This window comes from Manis pentadactyla, chromosome 15 (genome assembly GCF_030020395.1).
Source record: "Manis pentadactyla isolate mManPen7 chromosome 15, mManPen7.hap1, whole genome shotgun sequence".
Classification (NCBI taxonomy): domain Eukaryota; kingdom Metazoa; phylum Chordata; class Mammalia; order Pholidota; family Manidae; genus Manis; species Manis pentadactyla.
The window spans coordinates 56930240-56956499 of NC_080033.1; the positions used below are offsets into that span (position 1 = coordinate 56930240).

Here is a 26260-nt window from a genome sequence, read left to right on the forward strand (position 1 = left end):
CGGCGCTGCGCCGGCCGCCTCGGGCTTGCCGCCACCAGGTCAGCGCAAATACCTTTCCCCTCCCCGGGGCCCCAGGCGCGGACACCTCCCAGCCTCCCTCCCTCCCTGCCGGCGGGGCCCTTTCCCCGCTCGGGAACAGCAGCCCGGCCGCGCCGGCAGGAAGCGGAGCCCTTGTTGATGCTGTTCTAAGGCGCGCCTCCCCGCCCTCCGGGAGCGCCTCGGCTCTTCCCAGCTCTGGAGCGCCCCCCCTTACGCGCTTGCGCAGTGTCCGCGGGGGCGGGGCACATATTCCTGTCAGCCGCGGCGGCGGTGGCTGCGACCGTCAGTTTTCGCTGAGGAGAAGCACGAAACGGACCCGCCAGCTCTCCCCCTTCCCTTTCCCCGCCCTGAACCCCCCTCCTGGGTCGCCGGGAATAGTCCCCGTGGAGTTTCCCCTCCACCCCGCAGCCGTTTTCTCGGTCCTTCGCCGGGTGGAAGTCACTGCCCTCGAGGAGGAGGCAACGGCAGCCGCCCTCGCCTCGCCTCCCCCGGTTCGGTGCCCGCGGTCCCGGAGAGGAGGTGCCGCCGCCACCGCCGCTCCCCCCCTCCCGCTGCCCACGGGCCGGGCTGGGTCGAGCTGCGATGCCCTCGGACTTCATCTCATTGCTCAGCGCGGATCTAGACCTGGAATCGCCCAAGTCCCTGTACTCGCGAGGTGAGTCAGGCTGGGGGCTGGGGCGTGGGGGCGGGGAGGCCCGGCCCGGAGGAGCCCGAGGGGTCCCGGTCGGGGGACGGCCGGGCCCCGGCCGGGTCGGCCCGTTCCGGGGGCTGAGGGGAGAAGCCGTTGGGGGTCGGGTGGTGGTGGAAGGAGCCGGAGGAGTGGCGGCCCCTCCCCCGCGGAGCCGCCGGCCGCACGGGGCCCGAATGCCGCCGTCCCCCGGGTCTCTGCGGCACCAGCCGCTCTGAGCGTCCCTCGGCGTGACCCGCCCCGCCACACTCCTGGAGCTGCCGGCCCCGGCCTCCCCCGCTTGGGGACTCACCCCGGACTGGGCCCCGCTCTGGGACTGCGACGATCGGTGTGCCCCGGCTTCCCTTAGCACGACCATCCTCCCCGGCAAAGTTGCCCCCAAATGGCCGGCGAGGCCTGGAGCGAGTTCTGGGTGCGGGGTCACCATTTCTCTCCCCCTCCAGGTTGTTTGTGCGCGGTGGTTCTACCCCCCTCTCCCTCTGGCCTAGTCCACTCCCTCCCCTTGTTGGGACGGCCCCCCCTCGACCAGGCGTCCATTCCTCGTCATCTTATTGCTGGAAAGGGCCTGAATTCTTTTTTCTCTCTTTCCACGTCTGTGGCATTCTAATTACCTCTCTGTCTCTTTCACAAGGATAGAGGTGCTCTCTCTGGATCAGTTTTGTTCCTCTCCTCTCCCAAGGGTACCAGCTTAGGCACAGACGCTGTCCTTTGAGAATTTTCTCTTTCGTTGCAGTTCGTGGGCTTAGTGCAGGGGCAGGGACCGGGGGAGGCATTGGACAGAGATTCTCATTCTAAGACTCTTTTGGCTAAGGCCTGAAGGGGATTCCCGGGATCTAAAATATTAACCCACGAGCTGATCTATACTGGGGTTAAATTCCTATACTGGACTCTGCAAGAATGTGTTAGAACAAGTTCCCGGTGCAAGGGGCATCAAACCAAAATGCTCCCACTGCACTCTTCACCACTTTCAAATCACTGGGAGGAGGCAGAAGACATCTGGGTTATTAGCTATTCATTTCATCATGTTTACAAGAAATTATGTGCCATTGTGAACCTCCTTCCTGAGAATTTTAGCGTTTCTTCAGTTTTTGGTTTCATGTATCCATCGCTAATTCTACCCCTTCCAAAAATGAGGACTTAAGCTTCACATTAGTATATTTAAATAGTTCAAGTGAATCAAGACTGAGACGGTTTACTCGGGAAGGTACCGGACTTTATAGACAGACGATTTTGTACAGAATTCTACTTAGTAACTGTAGCCATTGTCTGTTGCTCTGATGACTTTAGTTGGCAGTCACCATCCTGTAGGATGTTTTTCGGGCATTACCTGGAATAGTTTGGAAATATTGCAGTTTTGAGTTTCAGAAGGAAGAGACAGTATCAAGAGATAATTCTTAGAGGAAGGCTAATGTGGTACAATCGGGTGCTAAAAATAGTTAAGACATTAACACCGTTTCTGCAGTAATCATCAGATAATTTTCCGTGAAACAAATGCTCTGTGAAAATCTAAGCAAAGAGACCATTGTAGAGTCAGTTTATCTTTCTTTTGCAGGGAAGGTATTCACAAATAAGGGCTTTAGCTCTTAAAAACTACGTGACAGTTATATAAGAGATGTATGCTAGCCTTGGCTTTTTTTTTTTTTTTTAACTCATTCAGCATAAATATACTTAATGCTTTTTGTGTTTTTCAGATTCTCTGAAGTTACACCCATCACAGAATTTTCATAGAGCTGGACTATTGGAAGGTCAGCAAAGTGCCATTTTAAAGCATATTGTGTGAGTATGCAAAGGCTTTCTCTGAAATGGAGTTAATACGAGAAAGTGTGAAACTTTGCAAACTCATACAATGGAGTTTTCTCCTAAAGAGCCTGATCCTTCTTTTAGAGCAGCTTAATGTTTCACTGGATTTTGTTGCTGTGTTGATGTACTTGTTAGTTATTAGATCTGCTTTGAAATCACTTGAAATCACCCCCACAAAATCATTAAAAAATTATTTGGGTGTTCTACTTTAGAATTCCAGGTCTTAATCTGACTTTTTACTAACAAACTGATTTTGAAAAGGCTCAAACATTAAGGTCATGAATACAGTTTTAAAAGAGGGACGCCGAACACATATTTAGTTTGAAAATTTGGAGAATTTAGAACTTTTATATGCTGAGCATTTCAAATTGGTATATTGACTATTTATTACAAAAGCATTGATGTCATTACTACTGAATTATTTTTTAGGATACGGAAAGCCAAGTAATAGAGATAATGATTGGGTTATGCTTAGAAAAAAAGGTTTTAGACAGTTCTGGAAATGTTAATGGAATGTGTACAATAATTTAAACAGCTGACAATTATTTTAGAAAACTTTATTTTGTGTTGTTTTGAGCATTTTAAGACAAAAAAGAGTCTTTTTGTGGTGGTTTTGTAGCTTTTGAAGTGATTTCACATATGTCGTCTTTGATTCTTGTAATCCTGGAATTGGGCAACAAGCATATTAATTTCCCCGTTATAGAGATGAGTAATCTAACGCTGAAATTAAGAGACTTGGAAATAAAACTCACACAGTAGCAGAAACATTGGTTTTGTGTTTTAGTTGCTTCTCTTTACCCAAAGCCAAGCTGCCATTGTAAAATATATATGTAAGCAGTAACTTATTTGTGGTCCACTTTAAAAAAGCCCTAACTATTTCAGTGACTTGAGTGTAGGTGTTTGCCTCCCATATGGCAGTCTTGGTGTAGTTGGTGGGGGAATATATATATATTTTGTAATCTTGAGCTGAAGTTTGAATGCCAGTTTAGCCACTTCATAGCTGTTACCTTGGGCAAGTGATTTTACCTTTCTAAACTTTAGTGTTCTTTTTATAAAATTATATAATCTCTTAAATTTAGTGAGCTAATGTGTTTCAAAATGCCTTGTATAGTGTCTGGATTAATAAATGTTGGTTTTCTCCTTTGGGTTAGCCAAATTGTCTTAATTGTAATTTAGAGCATATAAAATGTTCTCAGATTAATTTTTGATTACATTTATACTTATAAGAAGGCCATAGATATATATTAGTATGAAAATCAACTACAATTTGCGGTGAGGAATTTTTAGAAGTGTTTCTTAGTGAAGCGCATTTCTGGTTTTTATTCATATGTTCAATTTGTGACTATATTGTGGAGTCATATTTGTACAAATCCATTCTTTTCTGAGCAACAAACCAGAGAGTGTCATAATCAGAAAATATCAGGCATGAGAAAGAAAATTAAAAAATGAGTGTTAATTATTTAAGCAAATATTTTTAATATGTTGATGGAAATGCAGACAACCATTTAATGTGTATATTTACATGTTTGTGCCTAAATACTTCAATTGTGGTTGAGAAGATGCTCAGTTATTTAAAATAAGACCTAGCAGATTATATACAAATTGTAAAATTAGTAAATATCAAGTATGTCATGTCCTTTTATATCTTTGATACAGGGTATCATAAAATTTTTTGCTTATATAATGACAGTGTTAAATCTGTGTACCCTATTTCTATTTTTAACCTTTTACTATGGATATTTTAATAAATACACAAAAGTAGAATAAAATAATGTACCCCCTATAACCATCACCAAGCTTTAATAGTTATTAATGTATATCTAGTCTTGTTTCTTTGATCCTCACCCCTTCCCCAACCTGTATTACTTTAAAACAAATATAGACATCATATCATCTCATATATAAATAGTTCTGTATTATAGTGATACTTCTTTTATTAGTTTTTTAGATACTCTGTTTTATTCTAGGAAATACATATTTCAGTTTATTTCAGCAAAGTCTGTCATGTCTCCCTTGCCTTCTCTTCAAGATGTAGTACAGCAGGAGGCTACTGCTTCTAGTGTATAGTGTATGTTATAATCTATGTTAAAATTGTAGGCTTTGCAGTCAGACTTGGGTTCAAATCCTTATTCTGATATTTATGTGTGACCTCAGCTTAGTCATGAAATCCTTTATGCTTCTATTTTCTTTTTACATGGGGGCAATAATAGTATCTTCATAGGTTGTTGTGAAGATTTTTGAGGCAAATACATGTAAAGCATTTAAACTAGTAAGTGCCCATTAAATGTTAGTCAAATTAAATATTTTTAAACAACCATCTGTATAGTGCTTACTATGTCCCAGGAACTTAAAAATAAGAACTCAGTGAATTCTCGTAACAACCTTTTGAGGTGGTTATCATCCCATTTTACAAATGAGGAAGCTAAGGCATGGGTGAGGTTCGGTAACTTACCCAGTGTCACACTCCTGATAAATTGCAGAGCCAAGATTCCAATTCAGGTAGTTTCAGGTAGTTTCACTTCAGAGTCTGCGCTCTTAACTATTTACTATACTGCACTGACTCCTTATGTTACATAATACGAAGTATTATCTAGTAATATATATGTATGCTTTACATCAGTAGTCTAGATTCTATCTAATAATTAAAAACAGCCTAGAGTGTGGGGAATTTAATTATCATACAACTTGTTAAATTATTTGTAGAACTTCCAAATTTAAGTTCATTCTTTAGGTGAACAGGATGGGAAAACCTTCCATTGGGTGACTATTAAGCTTTAAAAACAGATTCAAAATCTCTTCATGATTCAGTTAAGTTTGTATTCTACTTATCAGTGCTGGTTCTTCCTGCTACTTTTTATAATTTAAGAATAGGAAATTAGTGAGGTTTTTTTTTTTGAGGTATATTTGACATATACTATTAGTTCACAGCATAATGATTCAGTATTTGTATATATTGGGAAATGATCACCACAGTAAATGTAGTTAACATATATAGTGCTGTTACTGCCCTTTTATTTAATGTGGTGATTGCCTGTCAGTGGGAAAAGGGTCTCGCTGTTGATGCAGTAATACATAGTAGCCATTAAAATAATGTTTCTGATGACCTCATAATTATACAGGAAACTCTTTAAGTAAATAAAAAAGATACTCTTGCAATTACATTAAAAATAAACTACATAGAAAAAATCCGGACAAAAGTCTGTACACAGATTTTTACTTTGGGATTCTATTTTTGCATTTTCCCTACTTTCTTTAAGAAGATAGTTTGTATATATTAAGAAAAATAAAATCGTTTACAGTTAAGATGTAAAGATTTGAAGGTGAGGATTCTTTGGAGCACCTAGAGAAAAAGTTCATCTACAGAGAAAAAGGAGCCATTACTTACACTTTCTATGCTAAAAAAATACTGATTTTGGCATATATTGTTTGCCATATGAAAAACTGAGATAAAAATTAAATGAAAGTAAACAAATGAGAATAACTAAGAGGTCATTCTAGAAATATAGAAGTATAAGATAAGATGGTAGAAAAGCAGATAAAACAGGAAAAATAATATAAGCAAATAGGAAAAAATAAAAACAATGGATTAAAATTTTTAAATGCTTTTAAAAAGATGAGTTAAGAGATTACATGATGGATCAAACTGAAGAACTATTTAAGTAAAATCTAAACAATATGCAAATGCTGGTATAAATCAAACACTTAAGACTGCAAGATTTTTTAAAGAAAATATGAAATAATGCAATGAGTTAAACTAAACTACTAATAGGAAAATAAACTACTTTTTTTTTACATCTGCCGATCTGTTTGATATAGTACCATGCATAATTATATTTTATAGGTCACAAATTCAAATCCTAAAAATAATAGCAGTGTTTTACTGACTTCTTGGAATATTTCTCAATTGCCATTAGTCCTGATTTATTTCTCTTCCTAGGTAGTTTGGCTATTAACTCTTATATGATGAAATATATGAAAGTATCTTATTGGAAAGGCTTTTGGAAAATATTTAACCTTAAGAATAGTCTGTTGAATTCTTTTCTTGTTTAGTATCTGTTAATCTCCATGGATGTATGTCTAGCAAATGAAAATTATTATGGAAATAATTATGGAAATGAAGTTCAAACATATGACAAAAGTCATAGCTAGTTCATCTAACTTGTGCTTCTTGGATCCATCTCTCCCTGATTTCCTACCATTTGTTTTTATGTCCCTAAACTCAGCTTTTATTATTTTTATTCAGTACTAGAATTCTATTGCTTATTACAATAAGAAGATAGAAATTCGTATTTAATCAGATAGTTCTTAGCTTTCTCTTAATTCACTCTTGACTCTGCTGTTATTATTCCAGGAGCCCCCTAAAACATAAAAGTGTGGTGGTACAGAAAAACACTTCTCATTGTGATCAGTACTGTATATAAAAAATAGTCACTGGTTATTAGAAAAAGTTGACTCATTATATTATATTTTCTATTAAGAATAACAGGTAATTAGAAAAAAATTAGAAGATCAAATTAATCTGAGACAGTACTTAGGCCTGATTATGTAGAGAGAGAGATAAAAGACCTCTGTTAACTTGAGAGAGGTAAAAGACATTGTTCAGTGGAAATGTTGCTTATTAACTTATGTTACTGGCTTTTCTTGTTGCTAAAATTTTACTTCAACTTACATTAAAGAGATTCATGTGTCTTTTATTTGCTGTTGTCTTAATAAAAATCAAGGTTAAAAAACTAATGAGGTATAATATACACCAGCTCTAAACATGTACTTTAATGAAAAGGTAGAAATCTTCTTTATGGATTAACTAACATGATGATTTCAGCTTCCAAATATAGTAAAATCTAATGTGATAAAGGACCTATGTTTTTGATGGTTTGAACTAAAGTTGTGCTATGTTAGATCTTTCAGTTACTCCTATTCTTAACAACTATTGAAAAATAGTTTTTTTCTCTTTTATTTTTAATATTTATTTGATAAATAGGTGATGATAATTATGGCTGGCCAGCCATGAATATTGATTGGCTTTCTTTCCCATTCAAAAATGTATGATTAGTTCTTTCATAAATATGGTACTTGATTTTGAAGATGACACAAGAACAAAAAGTTTTGAATAGTTAGCTAAGTTGATTGCTCTTTGTAAATTTAGTTTAGCTTAAGAAAATCTACTTAACAACAGTCTTTGTAGGACATGTTAAAGGAAGCAGTGTGCATAAAAAAAAGAAAGAATAAATTCAGTGTTAGTAATAGTTGAAAACATTTTTTGAGCAGTTTGTATGTACAGCATTTTGCAGATATTTTTCACATTTAATCTACAAAAAAATCCTATGAGATAATACCATTATCTCTGTTTCATAAATGAGCAAAGGTACAGTAGCTATAGAGGAAATCACTGATTCTCCCAAGGTCACATAACTAGTGGAGGAGTCTGGAATTTGAAACAGCTATTTTACCCCAAAGTTTTGAGCTTATACTGACACTCTTACAGTACAAACATTTGATAGTTGGTATTATATACTTTGGGCCCCTAATAAGATTGCATTACTATTTAGATGGTATCAAAAGAGTACTTTTTATGGGATTCTTTAGCGAAACACCTTGCATAAGTAATGAGAGAAATGGTATAAGTCACACATAAAAATCAGTAAAGAATATGATAATGATCCTTTTTGGGAATATTTTAACACTTAAAATTAGCAAATCATTGCTTGTCTTCGATTTAAAAATAGTGGGTGTCTTTAAGATTTAGCTGAAATACATCACTACTTAAACCACCTCTGTCTGGAACTGTTGATAGTATCCCGAAGTAAAAAGAAGGGAAAGAATAAGGAAGCCACCATCTAGGAGAATTACTTTAGAAATGGAGGATGCCATGGGCTCTTGCTTTCTTTGGCAGTAGTTTAATGGAACCACAGAAATCATTGTACCCCATTTCTGCTGGTATGTTTCTAGACCTTAACCAAATTTGAGAAGAGATGAGCAACAGAAGAAAAAAACAGTACTAAGAGAGCCTCAGAAGTTAGTTCTGTTTCTTGCTATGGGCTGATCTGTGTTTCTGTACTTCCTGAAAATTCTGTTAGGTATTAGAAAATATGCATTTTAATTCTAGTTTGGTCTTGCGACCTTGTAAAAAATCATGTAAGCATCCCTTTTCTTCAGAAGAAACATTATCAGTCTTGATTACTTAATTAATGGTTATGAGGAAGAACAGTTGAAATAACGTTAGGGGACTTTGAAAACTATAAAATGCTATATGAAGTGATATTTTTGCATAAGGCCCTATTAATTTACTTCGGTTCTTTCCACTGTCCCTTTTATCTTCCCCTTCTACCCATGTCTCCATTTTCTCATTGTACTCTCTACACTTTGCTAGTTGGTTCTGCTGTTACTTCCTTTATTCTTTCTCCACCCCATCTTTTTTTTTTTAAAACAAATCCTTCTTATAGAGGTATAGAGATAGACGCATTTTGAGTCTTCCATGAGTTTTTAACAAGCGTATACATTTCTGTAATCACCACAGACACGATAGAGAACATTTCAGTCACCCCATAAAGCTACCTCTTGTTCTTTTGTAGTCAATTCTATCAACTCTAGCCCCTCAAGCAACTACTGATCTGTTTTTCCTTACCTTAGATTAGTTTTGTCTTTTTTTAGAATTTCATATACATGGATTATGGTGTGTACTTTTTTCTCTTTAACTTTGTTTTCTTAAACCACCATAACCTAAAAGGGAAAACTATTTTTTTAAAGGACATAAAGATATCTTTTTATTCTCTTAAATATTCCTATATTCTATAATATAGCCAACTGTGGTTTTTTAGGGATGATTTTTGATGTTTATGTGTAAGTGTAGGTTACTTAGTCATAATATTGTTACTTATTCATTCACTGAGAATGAATTTACACATAGATTCTCGCCACCTATTGCTTACAGTTTAGTAGAAGAGATTGTATGTGAATAAACAGTGGTAAGACAGAGTTTTAAAGAGTTTTGTAATTCAGTCTAGATTGGGAATGAAATTAATATGGTTTTTTTATTTGTTAATAAGAAAATACTTTTGTGCATGGTATACCACAGTATACCAAAACATATAGTTTGCTGCTGTGCTTAATGATTGCAAATAGAAGTTTAGAACTTGAAAAAATTTAAAACAGTTCAAGTCTTCAGAGGGTCATAAAGTTGAAGATTATGTAGGGATTATGTACTTACTCTGATCATTTCTATAGGTTAAGCATAAAGATAAAAACAATGGGAGCTTTCTGTCCCATATAAGTGAGTACTATCTTGTACTTCGCTGTGTATTGTAAATACTAATTCTGAATAAAATTCAAGTTTTCCAGTAATAATATATACTATATACTATACTGCTACTTTGGACATTAGACATTAAAATACTTTCTGTTAGCAATATTATGAAACAATTAAAGGTGTTCGTGGGAGCCTGATTATACAGCCTTAAGTACTTTGTTTGAATTAAAGTTTTCATTACAATAACACATTGTGTTTAAAAGTGTCGTACAGCAATGAAGCATCCAAACATAGGCTTAAGCTAATGAGTAGCTGTCCTTCAAAATGGAATTGTAATTAGCAGTCTTAGAGAATTTGTTATGGTTCTCTTTTTTCCTGTTTTTAAGTAGCAACTTGCTTTTTGAGTTTTCCTTCTGACACTACTTGAAAAAAATACTACTGTAAAATAGAATGAATAATAATAAAGTAGATGTTCACAATAAAGCATACTGTTCACAAGTGTAAATATTCAGTTTATAAGCACCTAGATAATTGTAAGGTATAAAGTCTTTAGAAACACTATAAATTTAAAATTTACTTGAGTAAGTTTTACAAAATTGTGAACTTCAAGGTTTTTTTCTATAATCTTTTTCATTTTTATTGTTAAATCATATTCTCTAGAATATTGGGCTAATGAAGAGTGAGTAAATGGGAAATTAGACATATAGCTTGACTTTTGTAATTATTTTTAAAGAACTTTTCATTTTCTTAGTTTGTCTGTAATATTGAGTACAGGATGAAGACTTATAATATTTGAATAACAGATGGTTTGGATAAAATAACTACTTAATACCTTTAAACAACTCACTATTGCTTTTTTTTTAAATTGAGCAATGAAGTAGTTGAACAGAATGTCATTAGTTATCTAAATTAGTACTGTACTACAGTAAACACAAATAACACATTCATAGTGTAAAATACAGTAAATAGAAACTAAAAAATAATTTTCTTGAAAATGTTTTCCAACCAACTTAACAAGAAAGGATAGAATCAACACCAAATTCTGCACAGAGAAAAATTTGCGCATACTTACTTGAGAACAGATGAACAGAAAAGTTGAAGAATATGGGGAGTGCTTTTTTAGAAATTGAAACTGGTATAGATAATAATAAGCAAATCAAAGTCTCACGTATTTATTGAGCTTATAAATAAAGACCCAGTTGCAAAAACACGCATTACTTAATAGCTTTGTGATTTTAGGTAGGTTACTTAACCTTTCTGTGACTCAGTTTATCCTTTTATAAAGTGGGGATAAAGGATTCAGATTTTTTTGTGAATGTTAGATGATTTCATATTTCTAATGCGCATAGTAAGCACTATATAAGTATTTGTTAAATAAACAAAATAAAAATTTATATCTAGAGATGAATTACTTGGCAAGCATAACCCAAGATGTATCAAGGAACCAGGATTTTAGTAGCATAAGCTTCTGAACACCCAAATCTGATGTTGCTAAATTTACATACTAAGGTTTAGGTATTCACAGCACTATATTGTGCAGGATTTATCTTCCTAAAAAACAAATCTAATCATATTTCTTGCTTAAAATACTTTAGTGATATCCATAGGCTTTATAATGAAATCCAAATTCTTAAAGACCTAGCTCCTGATTATCTTTTTTTTTAATAGAGATAAAATTCATATAACATGAAGTTTATCATTTTAACTACTTTAAAGTATATAATTCAGTGTTTTTTAAGTGCAGTCACAGTGTTCTGCAATTAGCACCAGTATAATTCCAGAACATTTTCATGACTCCAAAAAGAAACCCTTACTCACTTGGAGTCACTCGCCATTTCCCCTAACCCCCAGCTCCTGGCAGCCTCTCGTCTACTTTTTATATCTATGGATTTTCCTGTCCTAGACATTTCCTATAAAAGGAACCATATAATATGTGTGACTTTTGTGGCTCCCTTGTTTCACTTAGCATAATGTTTTCCATTTCATAATGGATGAAATGTCATCCGTGTTGTAGTATATATCAGTAATTCATTCCTTTTTATTGATGAGTGATACTCTAAATGTATATAGCACACATTTCATTTATCCATCCTTCATCAGTTGATGGAATTTGGGTTGTTTCCACATTTTGGTTATTGTGTGCAGCGTTGTTGCGAACACTCATGTACATGTTTTTGTGCATACAGATGTTTCATTTCTCCTGGATGAAATGCCTGTGAGTGGAATTGCTGGATCATATGGTTACTCTATGTTTAACTTTTTGAGGAACTGCTGAACTGCCTTCCATAGTGGTTGCAAGTACACATTTTCAGTAGCAATGTATGAAGGTTCTGATTTCTCTACATCCTTGCCAACACTTGTTATTATTTGTCTTTCTGATTATAGATGTCCAAGTGGGTATGAAGTGGTGGTCTCTTGTGGTTTTGAGTTACATTTCCCTTATACCTAATGAGGTTGAGCATCTTTACATGTGTTTATTGGCTGTTAGTATATGTCTTTTGGAGAAATGTCTTTTCAAGGATTTTGCACATTTAAAAATTGAATTATTTTTTTTTATTGTCGAGTTGTCAAAGTTCTTTGTATTTTTTATTGCAATAAAGTTGATATATATTATGTTGGTTTCAGATGTACAACAATTACTGGATAATTGTATACTTGATCCTTGCTACAATAGATGTAGTTACCCCATTTTACCAAGGTATTACCATATTATTGGTTAAATTCTCTATTTTGTACTTCCATTCCTATGTCTAACTTATTTTAGAAGTTGCAGTTTGTACCTCTTTATCCCCTTTACTTATTTCACTCATCCTTCCACCCCTTTCCCTGTGGTAACCAACAGTCTGTTGCTACTTAACAACTGGAAAAAAGAGAACCATAACAAATTCTCTAAGACTGCTAATTACAATTCCGTTTTGAAGGACAGCTACTTATTAGCTTTGATTTGCTTATTATTATCTTTACCAGTTTCAATTTCTAAAAAAGGACTCCCCATATTCAACTTTTCTGTTCATCTGTTTGTGGGCCTATTATTTCCCTCTTTTTTTTAAAATTCCACATATAAGTGAAATCATATGGTATTTGTCTGTCTTTGCATAGTTTATTAACTGAGCATGATACCCTCCCTGTTGGACAATCCATGTTGTTGCAAATGGCAAGATTTCCTTTTTTATGGCTGAGTAATATCTTTATATATTTTGTATACAAATCCTTTGTGAGATACATGATTTGCAGAAGCTTTCTCCCATTCTGTGGTTGTCTTTTTACTTTCTTGGTAGTGTCTTTTGGTGCACAAACATTTTTAATTTTATTGAAGTCCACTTTATTTTTGTTGTTGGTCATTGCTCATCCATTGTGTCATATTTAAGAAACCATGGCCTAATCTAAGGTCATGAAATTTATCTGTTTTCTTTTAAGAGTTTTATAGTCTTGGCTCTGACATTTAGGTTTTTGATCGATTTTGAGTTAATTTTTGTATATGGTATGAGGTAGTGGTCCAACTTTATTCTTTTGCATGTGGATACCCAGTTGCCACAACACTTTGTTGAAGAGACTACTATTTCCCTCTGAATGAATAGTCTTGGCACCTTTGTTGAAAACCAGTTTACCATAATGTATGAGTTTATTTCTAGACTCAGTTTTTTCCGCCAGTCATCTTTATGTCTCTTCTCATGCCAGTACCACACTGTCTTCATTATTGTAGCCTTGAGATAAGTTTTGAAATTGGAAAGGGCGTCTTCCAATTTTTTTCTTTTATAAGATCTTTTTGGCTATTCAGGGTCCTTTAAATTTCCATTTGCATTTTAGGATCAGCTTCTCAATATCTGCAAAAAAGTGAGCTGTGATTTTAATAGGGATTGCATCGAATCTGTAGGTCAGTTTGAGAAGTATTGCCATCTTAATATTAAATATTTTCTGTCTGTGAGCATGGGAAGTCTGTCCTTTTATTTAGGTTTTCTTTAATTTCTTTCAAAGATGTTTAGTTTTCAGAGAGTAAGTTTTGTGCTTCTTTTAAAACATTTATTCTTAAGTATTTTCTTTTTACTCTTTTGTTTTAATTGAAGTATCATTGATATACAATCTTATCTTGGTTTCAGTTATACAACATAATGGTTCAACAGTTACCCATATTATTAAATCCTCACTCCTTCTAGAGCAGTTACTATCTATCAGCATAGTCAGATGTTACGGGTTCATTAACTGTATTCTCTGTGCTCTACTACCATACCCATGACCAACTTGTATTGTATTTAATCATTGTTTTTAAGTGTTAATAAAATTATGGAAATAATTTGAGGAAAGGTCTCTCAAAACTTGAGAGCTTTAGTATTAAAGTACTAGATTATGCAGGTATTCAGGAAAAGAAACCCAAACCATGACAAGATAATTGTATAATATTAGAATCAGCTATTGAATTAAAGCTTTTGTAAACCATAAAGAACATCTAGAAAGTCCAGTTCTGTTTAAAAAGTTATACTGGGTGGTTATTTTCTCAAGGGCAGTGACTGTATCTTATATTCTCAGAGCTTGCGGCTTTATACGTGAAAGGTATAAAGGTATATTTGTTGAGTGAATGAATTAATGAATACCACATCCAGAAAAGAAGGAAGCAATGGTGTTGAAAGTTTGAGAGGGATTGTGCTCTAGCTATATACAACCATGTAGAAAGCTTCAATTCATATAGAAACTTAGGCCTTTAAAGAATTGGAGATATTTAATCTGTAAAGACAAAGATTTAGATAATAAAGCTGCAAGGATGTGTTCCCTAGATCCAGAATACTTGAATAAGAAATGTCCCTTGACGTTTGAAAGGGACAGCTGTAAGGCAAATGTATGACTGTAATATATAGTAAACAAAAATTCTCTTAGAGAAATTTTTACATGTTACAGACTGAAAAGAAAAACTAGAATGGTTAGTTAAATTAATAGATAATAGGACCATCATGGATAATTGATAAAGCTAGAGATGTGACCATAGTTTTATTGACATAGATGATGCCTGATGATTTTATCAGAAAACGTAAGTTTTCCCTATGGGACTTTTTTTCTTTCTGTATCTTTGGAAGGATTATTTTTTTGGTAGGTAAGTCTTAATTTAAAAGTTTTCAAGAGTCTGTGCCCCACAGATGAGAATAACCAGTTGATTATAGAACTGGAAGTAGCTCAACAACAGCTCTACATAACCTAGCTTTCTCACCTCTTTTACTTAGCATACTTTCCCATGAATTCTAGTAGAATGAAGTGGGGTATGTATGTGGAGTTTTGTGAGGATCACTCCTGTTAAACCCTGCCCTCCAACAACTATTAATCTTGTGATTCTTAACTGTCATATTCCAGGAACAGATTTCACTTAAAAAATATGTTAGTGGGAAGTAGGACTTAACAATATTTAACAATATTATTTATAGACAGATTTAAAATATGTACATATGTCTTTCATGTGTGAAAACACTGAGTAGGAATTTTTTTAGCCTTTTATTACTGCAGGGTCCCAGGAGCAATGTAGCATCTGAAACACTGATTTGGGACTACCACACTTGTATTTTTTTTGCTAGGAATTAGTCTTTGAATTAAGAGATTTGTGAGTCAAAAGAGGTGTTTTTTTGTTGTTGCTTGGAGTTTTTTTTTTGGTCATTTTACTCCTATGATGTTTAAAATAAAGTTTTTTTTAATTGCAATATAATTGACATATAACATTGCATTAGTTTTAGGTGTATAAAATGTTTTGATATATGTATATATTGGGAATGATTACCACAATAAGTTTACTTAACATCCATCACCACACAGTTAAAATTTATCATCTTGTCATGAGAAGTCTTTAACATTTACTTTCTTAGCAATTTTCAAATGTACAATACAGTATTGGTAACTATAGTCACCATGCTGTACCTTAGCTCTCCAGAACTTACCTATCTTATCACTGGAAGGTTGTACCATTGGCCACCTTCACCCATTTCACTCACCTTCCCACTCCCATCATGCCACCCTCTACCCCCTACCTCTGGTTACTACTAGTCTCTTCTCTGTATCTGTAAGTTCTTTTTCTTTAGGTTACGCTTATGAGATCATATAGTATTTGTCTTTATCTGTCTTATTTCACTTAGCATAATGCCCTCAAGTTCCATTCATGTTGTCACACAAATAGCAGGAGTTTTTCCTTTTTATGACTGAATAATATTCCTGTGTGTGTGTGTGTGAGTGACTTTTTTTTATCCATTCATCTGTTATTTCCATGTCTCGGCTTTTGCAAATAGTGCAGTAAACACAGGGGTGCAGATATCTTTTCAAAATAGTGATTTTGTTTTCTTTGATAAATACCCAGAAGTAGAATTGCTTGTTGGTCATATGATAGTTATATTTTGAATTTTTTGAGGAATCTCCACACTGTTTTCCATAGTGGATGCACCTGATTGACATTCTTGAGCACAGGAATTGGTTCTGTGTAAGTAAAAATGTGTCAGTTAAATGAGAGAAACATTTAGGTGATATGAATAGGGTATAACTACATTTTATTAATTACGACAACTATTTCACTGTATTTACCTTAATAGTAAAATACTGCTTTTGCTGTTAAACATACTTAAGTTATAGGTAAGAATATTGACTTTAGTATCTTTCAGAAACCTTGCTAAACATATGTTTTAATATAAAAAACACTGACACAATAAAAATGTATAAAAATATCAATAAGTACCTGAAAAGATTTCCAACATCATTAGTCAGTAGGAATATGCAAATCAAAACCAAATGAGATACCACTTCAATACCCACTAGCATGGCTATAATAAAAAAGATAATAAGTAATATATTTCTCAAATGCCCAAGAGAAATGAAAATATCTTACACACAAAAACATGTACATCAGTGTTCACAGCAGCATTGCTCACAATAGCCAACATGTGGAAACAACCCAAATGTTCATTAACTGATGAAGGATGGATAAACAAAATGTGGAGTATCCATTTAATGGATATTCAGCTATAAACAGGAATGAGTTATGATACATACTACAACATAGATGAACTTTGAAAATAAGCTAAGTGAAAGAAGCCAATCACAACAGACCATATATTGTATAATTACATTTATATGAAATGTGCAGAATAGGCAAATCTATAGAGGCAAAAAGATTAGTGGTTCCTAGGGATGGAGTTGGGACTGGAATAGGGGGATGATATTTAGAGGGCTTGGGAGTGATAAAAATGTTCTAAGATTTAGGATGGTAAAGGTTGCACAGCTTTGTGAATATCCTAAAAGCCACATGTCTGTCAGTAAATGAATGGATAAGTATAATGTAGCATATACATAACAATGGGATATGATTCACTCTTAAAAAAGGAGTGAAATTCTTATACATCTTCAGTATGGATGAACCTTGAAGCCATGTGCTTAAGTGAAACAAGTCTGATACAAAGGGACAAACATTGTGTAATTTCATGAGGTTTCCAGAATAGAGGCACAAAGTAGAATAGTGGTCACCAGGGGCTATGGAGAGAGGGCAATGAATTGTTCAGTGGATATGGAGTTTATATTTAAGTTGATGAAAAAGTTTTAGAAATGGATAGTGATGATGGTTGTACAAATTTCTGAATGAACTTAATGCCATTGGAATTGTACACTTAAAAATGGACATAATGGTAAGTTTTATGTCACATGTATTTTACTACAAAAATGTATTCTTAAAAAAATTAAGAGTTTTAGTATATACTAACTTTTTTTGTAAAGTTACGGAGACAGTAGTAATTGTGTGGTGGCATATTGATGTGAGACAATTTTTTTTTTCCCATTTAACAGCATCTATTTTAGTGTCTAAATCATTTATGGTTCCTTTCTTCAGTTTTCTGACTTTGTCTTACTTTCTGTAGGGGACCCAAAATTTTTAGCTTCAGTTATAAATGGGATGACCTAAACACCACTGATAGTGCTATATCTTGGATAATCAAAATCAAAACTTTAATGAGTCAAACAAATGACCTTATGAAAAATTTATGAAGTAGACACTTTAACCTCATTTATATTGGAAAATTTTTTGACTATTAATATGCACAGTTGATTCATATTGTTGATTTGTGCAAAGCAAATGTTTATATTTAATGGTAGCAAGAGGATTACAGTTTTCTGATAAATGTCATAGAATGGTGGCAGTGAGCCAAGAAGAAGAAAAACTGCATTAGTGAAGTGAGACACACTTCTGTAGCTATGGAAACTATAAACCCTACTAAGTCTCAAAAAGATTTTCTTTTTGTATTTGTAGTATTAATTAGACACTAGTAGAGGTTAATGAGGATCCTGGGTAACTGCTAGATTAAGTAGGCATAATTGTATTCATTAGAGGGTCTGTGAAAGAGGGATTGTTGGGTACTTCAGTATTTGTTTTGTGTGAACATTAAAGTACTTAATTTATTTTCTTTCATCTGATGATTCTCAACTACTAAAATACTTTCTATTTAAAAGGATGTTTCCTTAGATTATTGCCACAGCTCAGGTTTTAAATTCATTTAAGAATGAGTAAGAGCAATAATCACCCTAAATGTAAATGGACTGAATGCATCAATCAAAAGACTCAGTTATAGAATGGATAAAAAAGTAAGACCCATGTATATGCTGCCTACAAGAGACTCACTTCAAACCCAAAGACATACACAGACTAAAAGTCAAGGGATGGAAAAGATATTTCATGCAAACAATAGGGAGAAAAAAGTAGGTGTTACAGTACTTGTATCAGACAAAATAGACTTAAAAGTGAAGAAAGTAACAAGAGACAAATAGGACATTACATAATGATAAAGGGGTCAGTTCAACAAGAGGATATAACCATTATAAATACCTATGCACCTAACACAGGAGCACTCACATATGTGAAACAAATACTAACAGAATTAAAGGAGGAAATAGAATGCAGTGCATTCATTTTAGGAGACTTCAACACACCACTCACTCCAAAGGACTGATCAACGAGACAGAAAATAAGTAAGGACACAGAGGCACTGAACAACACACTAGAACAGATGGACCTAACAGACATCTACAGAACTCTACACCCAAAAGCAGCAGGATACACATTCTTCTCAAGTGCACATGGAACATTTTCCAGAATAGACCACATACCAGGGCACAAAAAGAACCTCAGTAAATTAAAAAAGATTGAAATTCTACCAAACAACTTCTCAGATCACAAAGGTATAAAACAAGAAGTAAATTATACAAAGAAAACAAAAAGGCTCACAAACACATGGAGACTTAAAAACATGCTCCTAAATTATCAATGAATCAGTGACCAAATTGAAACAGAGATCAGGCAATATATGAAGACAAATGAAAACAACAGTACAACACCCCAACTTCTGTGGGATGCAACGAAGGCAATTCTAAGAGGAAAGTATATAGCAATCCAGGCCTATTTAAAGAAGGAAAAACAATCCCAAATGAATAGTTCAAATTCACAATTATTGAAACTGGTAAAAAAAAAGAACAAATAAGGCCCAAAGTCAGTAGAAGGAGGGATATAATAAAGATCAGACAAGAAATAAATAAAATTGAGAAGAATAAAACAATGGAAAAAATTATTGAAACCAAGAGCTGGTTCTTTAATAAAATAAACAAAGTAGATAAACCCTTACCTAGACTTATTAAGAGAAAAAGAGAATCTACACACACAAACAGAATCAGAAATGAGAAAGGAAAAATCACGATGGACCCCACAGAAATACAAAAAGTTATTAGAGAATACTATGAAAAACTACATGCTAACAAACAGGATAACCTAGAAAAAATGGACAACTTTCTAGAAAAATACAACCTTCCAAGACTGACTCAGGAGCAAAGAGAAAATCTAAACAGACCAATTACTAGCAATTAAATTGAATCAGTAATCAAAACACTACACAAGAACAAAATCCCTGAACCAGATGAATTCACTGCTGAATTCTCTCAGACATTTAGAGAAGACATAATACCCATTCTCCTTAGTTTTCCAAAAAAATAGAAGAGGAGTTCTATGTTCCAAACTCATTCCATGAAGCCAGCATCACTCTAATACCAAAACCAGGCAAAGACACCACAAAAAAAGAAAACTACAGACCAATATCCCTGATGAACATAGATGCAAAAATACTCAACAAAATATTAGCAAACCGAATTCAAAAATACATCAAGAGGATCATACACCATGATCAAGTGGGATTCATCTCAGGGATGCAAGGATAGGTACAACATTCGTAAACCCATCAACATTATCCACCACATCAACAAAAAGGACAAAAACCACATGATCGTCTCTATAGATGCTGAAAAAGCATTTGACAAAATTCAACATCCATTCATAATAAAAACTCTTAACAAAATGGGTATAGAGGGCAAGTATCTCAACATTATAAAGGCCATATATGACCAACCCACAGCCAACATCATACTTAACAGCGAGAAAGCTGAAAGCTTTTCCTCTAAGATCAGGAGCAAGAAAAGGATATCCACTCTCCCCACTTTTATTCAATATAGTACTGAAGGTCCTAGCCATGGCAATCAGACAAAAAAAAAAGAAATAAAAGGCATCCAGATTGGTAAGGAAGAAGTCAAACTGTCCCTCTTTGCAGATGACATGATATTGTACATAAAAAACCCTAAAGAATCCACTCCAAAACTACTGAAATTAATATCTGAATTCAGCAAAGTTGCAGGATACAAAATTAATACACAGAAATCTGTTGCATTCCTATACACTAATGATGAACTAGCAGAAAGAGAAATCAGGAAAACAATTCCATTCACAATTGCATCAAAAAGAATAAAATACCTAGGAATAAACCCAACCAAGGAAGTGAAAGACCTATACCCTGAAAACTATAAGACACTCTTAAGAGAAATTAAAGAGTACACTAATAAATGGAAATTCATCCCATGCTCTTAGCTAGGAAAAATTAATATTGTCAAAATGGCCATCTTGCCTAAAGCAATCTACAGATTCAATGCAATCCCTATCAAAATACCGACAGCATTCTTCAACAAACTGGAACAAATAGTTCTAAAATTCATATGGAACCACAAAAGACCCCAAATAGCCAAAGCAATCCTGAGAAGGAAGAATAATGCAAGGGGGGGGGATCTCACTTCCCAAATTCAAGCTCTACTACAAAGCCACAGTAATCAAGACAATTTGGTACTGGCACAAGAACAGACCCATAGACCAGTGGAACAGAACAGAGAGTCCAGATATTAACCCAAGCATATATGGTCAGTTAATATACAACAAAGGAGCCATGGATATACAATGGGGAAATGACAGCCTCTTCAACAGCTGGTGTTGGCAAAACTGGACAGCTACATGTCCAGTTTGGAATGAAACTGGATTACTGTCTAACTCCATACACAAAAGTAAACTCAAAATGGATCAAAGACCTTAGTGTAAGCCATGGAACCATAAAACTCTTAGAAGAAAACATAGGCAAGACTCTCTAGAATATAAACAGGAGCAACTTCTTCATGAACATATCTCCTTGGGCAAGGGAAACAAAAGAAAAATGAACATATGGGACTACATCAAACTAAAAAGGTTCTGTACAGCAAAGGACACCATCAGTAGAACAAAAAGGCATCCTATAATATGGGAGAATATACTCATAAATGACATATCCAATAAGGGTTTAACATCCAAAAATATATAAAGAACTCACATGCCTCAACACCTGAAAAGCAAATAACCCAATGAAAAAGTGGGCAGAGGATCTGAACAAACACTTCTCTAAAGAAGAAATTCAGATGGCCAACAGACCCTTGAAAAGATGCTCCACATTGCTAATCATCAGAGAAATGCAAAATAAAACCACAATGCGATATCACCTCACACCAGTTAGGATGGCCAACATCCAAAAGACAAACAAGAACAAATGTTGGCGAGGATGTGGCGAAAGGGGAACCCTCCTACACTGCTGGTGGGAATATAAATTAGATAGCCATTGTGGAAAACAGTATGGAGGTTCCTCAAAAAACTCAAAATAGAAATACCATTTGACCCAGGAATTCCACTCCTAGGAATTTACCCTAAGAATGCAGCAGCCCAGTTTCAAAAAGACATATGCACCCCATGTTTATTGCAGCACTATTTACAATAGCCAAGAAATGGAAGCAACGTAAGTGTCCATCAGTAGATGAATGGATAAAGAAGATGTGGTACATATACACAATGGAATATTATTCAGCCATAAGAAGAAAACAAATCCTACCATTTGCAACAACATGGATGGAGCTAGAGGGCATTATGCTCAGTGTAATAGGCCAGGTGGAGAAAGACAAGTATCAAATGATTTCACTCATCTGCGGAGTATAACAACAAAGCAAAAACTGAAGGAAGAATACAACAGGTGACTCAAGAATGGACTAACAGCTACCAAAGGGAAAGGAACTGGAGAGGGTGGATGGGAAGGGAGGGATAAGGGAAATAAGAGGCATTATGATAAGCACACATAATGTAGGGGGTGTTTAGGGAAGGCAGTATAGCACAGGGAGGAGAAGTAGTGGCTCTGTAGCATTATACTACACTGATGGACAGTGACTGTAATGGAGAATGTGGTGGGGACTTGATAAAAGGGGGGATCTAGTAACCACAATGTTGCTCATGTAATTGTATATTAATGATACCGAAATAAAAATAAGTAAAAAAGAATAAGAGAACCTGATTCATTTTAGTAAAGTTAATCTTGACCAGTACTTGTGTGTTTACTGATAAATGCATATTAATCTATGTATAATAATATTTTATGAGTAAATATTTTAAGTATAAATTAGGCATGTTGGTAATGTACAGTAATTTTTATAAAAGAACTAGTGCTTTTTACCAAGTAATAAATTCCTGGTGGATATGGCCTGTAAGCTTAATATTTCCCTAATTATAGACATTAACTTATCCTAACAATACTGACAATTATGTGTGTAATCACGGTTGCCTATACTCATTTAGTAGGAATTTCAATGGGCTGCTAGATGTGGCAAGCTTCAGAAGGGAGATGGTGGCTACCTGTTTCTAAAAAAATAGAAAGGTAACCTAGCGATGAAAGATAGCTAGTGAATAATTGTATTCTCACCATATTTGTTTGCTAATTTTTGCGTAAACTCAGAAATGCCTTTTTCCTTAAGTTTATATGTATTTTATTCTCTTTTACATCTATATTAGGAAGTATTTCTTCAACTTACTAGGCTTTTTCAGAATTATCAACTGTCAGCCAGCATAGAAATATACTGTATTTTGAAATCTCCTGAAATCACATAGATTTAGAAGTGAAATTTAGCAGTTCTTTTTTTGTATGAGCAAAATCAAACAGAAAAAGTGAACTATGAGAAGTGAGATTTTTTTTGAAAAATTACTTTCGTTTGGACCCTATAATATTGCCCAGAAGAGAGAACTCATCCATTTGAAAGTGCCAAATAAGAGGGAACTAGCAGAGAAAAGGTTCTAGGTTTTCTTCCATTAAAAAGAATTTCAATATGCACCACTATCTAGTTCTGGAACAAAGATAAACCAGAGCATTTACATGGAGGGTTTTTCTCAGTGTGTTAAACCTCTCCTTTTCCTATTTCCTTTTTAGTGGGACATTGTTCATCTACTTGTCTATAGTTAATTGTATATTGCGGATGTCATGGATTGTGGTAAGCATAGCTCTTCACAAAGGGTCTGGATGGTGTGTCCTGTGAGAAAAGTACCATTTGAGCAGTCCAAATGTGGATGTGTTACACTAGGACAGATGAGCACATTTGCATTGTTAAAATATTTAAACATAGAGAAAACTTCAACTCAATATTCAAAGGATAAAATTTGATAGAAATAAGAGAATAAAATGTTTTTATCAGTTGAAACAGATAGGAATAGACGGAGTAAAATACAATATCCCTAATTTTCGTATTTAACCAAGATTGAATAGAAGTTCTAGGTTCAGGAGTCTCTACCTCAGGATGATTCAGATCATTCCTTTGAGTCTTTAGGGTAAGTAAGGTTCTTGGTTTCCAAACCCAGAAATTAAAAGAGAACTCTCTCTCTCTCTCTCTTTTTTTTTTTGATCAGCAGCAGGAAGTTACTTTTCTTGATACTTTGTTTTCCATTATGTCTTCTCCCTATATTTTGTCTTTGGCGTTTGTAGTTCTTCTCGGAATAACTTTAAGGATTGCTGAAAACAAGTATTTTGAGTGAATGGATAAGTGGACTAAGCTTGTTTTAGTCAATTAGGCTGTGGTGTACAACAAAGTGTTTTCCTATTTTAAGTTTAATATTATATAAATTTCAAGTTGTGTTCTCTATCTCTTCCTTGCTTTTTTTACCCCATTAGCCTGAAAGGATAAGATGTTCTGTCCCATGTAATTATTTTTCAGTTTTGCTAAATGACTACCTTTGGGCCAAGGGTAGAAAGTTTCTCATTGCCTCAAAGGTGAATTGTTTTCTAATAACTCACTTAGGAAATTGTTTTATTGCTTCAGTCAATTTCTGCATTAAAATACATGTTACATAGAAGTTGTGTTGTGGGACCCTATTCTCTGCTTTATAGCAGATCCAATTCCAGGGTCTAAGGCTCAACTGCATAGGAATATTTAATATCTCACTTCATGGGACCAATGTTCTTTTTCAGCAGCAATATTCTTGTGCCCTAGCCATACAGAATTTTAAAACATTAAGGCAGTTAGAACTTTTCTTCTTACCTGTTTACTATATTCTTCTCTCCTATGATTATGTATTAATAACAGAGAGGGCAGTGTATCTGGTGGTAAAATATTTGGGCCTTGGAGCAGGACTGCCTGGGTTTAGGTTCTGATTATATTGTTCACTAGCTGTGTGACAGCTTGGACAAGTTAATTGACCTCTTTGTGCCTCAGTTTCCTCAGTAAATTTCTCTTGATAATAGAGCTTACATCATTGGGTTTTGAGAATTAAATTAGTTAATATAAAAAATGCTTACAATCGTGCCTAGCATAAGCTGTATAAGTTGCTATTATTGGACTATCTTTTCTACGTGTTTTTTTTTTAAGGGATAATAAAACATACTTCTAAGATCATTAGTTCCAAAGAAAAAGTGGAAAATAGCACATTTTAAATAAAGCAGAATAATCAATGTTGGTCTTTTTTGGAATTCTTCCTTTGGGTAGTTCATGGCCATTTCCTTTAGGTAGTTTCTTGATTTATCTGATTGTAGAAATAGTAATAGATGCTTTGGGTTTGAAAACAAAAATTTGTGCCAGCCATTTCTTCTTTAATAACAATTGTACTGTCTAGCTGTCTGGTTTTAAGGCTCAGTTTTCTTATTCTGGGTGAATAAGCTGAAGGGGAAAAGGTTTAGGTACTTGGTTCCAGGTTGGGTACCATGGAAAAATTACTTCCTCTTGTATCTTATTTGCAATTCATTTAATCTGTAAGTACCTGTGTAGAGGGGGGAAAGTATAGAATTTGTAGTCAGGAAACATATTTAAATACCGCTTTTACATCTTGCTAGTCTATTTCTTTTTACCCTTTTAATCCTCACTTCCTTTTTATCTAACAGGGCTATTATGAAGTTTATATGGAATAATGTTTTTCATAATGCTAATGTTCTTAAACATTCTTTGAAAGGGAATCTCCAATTTGCTCTGGGTATTTTGAGAAAAAGTTCAATATATATATGAAGGAAAGAAAGTTAATTTTTCTAGGTAAGTCATTTCTTTTTGGGTGTTTAAGAAATTTTTAATAGAAAAAAATTTTAAATTAAAAGTTTAACTTTTTCAGAATATAAGAAAATTATAGTGTTTAAGTAACCGAAAGAAGACTATTGTGAAAAAAATTTTAAATATGAAGTAGAAAAGGAAAATACATGATCCTACTGCATAGAGATAACTAGTGTTCACATTTTGACATATAATATGTCATTCTGTATTTTTCTGTCTTTCCTCTGCATTTATGGACATCTTAAATTCATTTTTTAAAAATAGGATCACATTGTGAATTTTATAACATGCTTTTTTTTTATCCCTTAGTATATTTTGAACACCACTCTAGGTTAATAAATGGAGCATAACAGGCTTCTTTTTATTATAAAAAGTTCAAACAGTATTAAAAATACAAAGAATAAAGTAAAAACCACAAAAAATACATCTCTCATGGATAGCCACTTTTATATTTATATGCATATTGTTTTTTACATGAATGGGATTATTTTGATATGGTTTTAATACTGTGTATAGCTTGCTTCCTTCACTCAGCAGTATGTTACACATCTCTTTATGGTCCAAATAGATCTGTGTTTTTATTTTTAATGGCTACACTGTGTTTTATAATGTGGATGTGCTATCATTGCCATCATTTATCTAATCACTTTCCTATTGATATTTAAGATATTTTTAGTTTTTGCTTTTATATATGCATACCTTTGCATATTTAACTATATTTTTTTCTTAATTTAAATGTATAGAAGTATAATTAATGGGAAAAAGCATATATACATTTTGAAGAATTTTGATATCTGTTGCCTCACTAA

At 34.6% G+C, this 26260-nt stretch overlaps 1 protein-coding gene across 4 annotated transcripts in view; it reads left to right on the forward strand.

Annotated features, from left to right (window-relative positions):
• Positions 1-304: 304 nt before the first annotated feature.
• The window catches only part of NFAT5 (nuclear factor of activated T cells 5), a 132220-nt gene continuing 106264 nt past the window's right edge, over positions 305-26260 (forward strand). For 2 of the 4 annotated variants that reach the window (XM_036897789.2, XM_036897790.2), the window contains exon 1: positions 306-694. In XM_036897789.2, the coding sequence (XP_036753684.2) occupies positions 622-694 (73 nt within the window). In that variant the 5' untranslated portion in view covers positions 306-621. Of the gene's footprint in view, positions 695-2418; positions 2473-26260 lie in introns of all 4 variants that reach the window. The other 2 variants (XM_036897788.2, XM_036897787.2) reach the window with 2 other exon arrangements.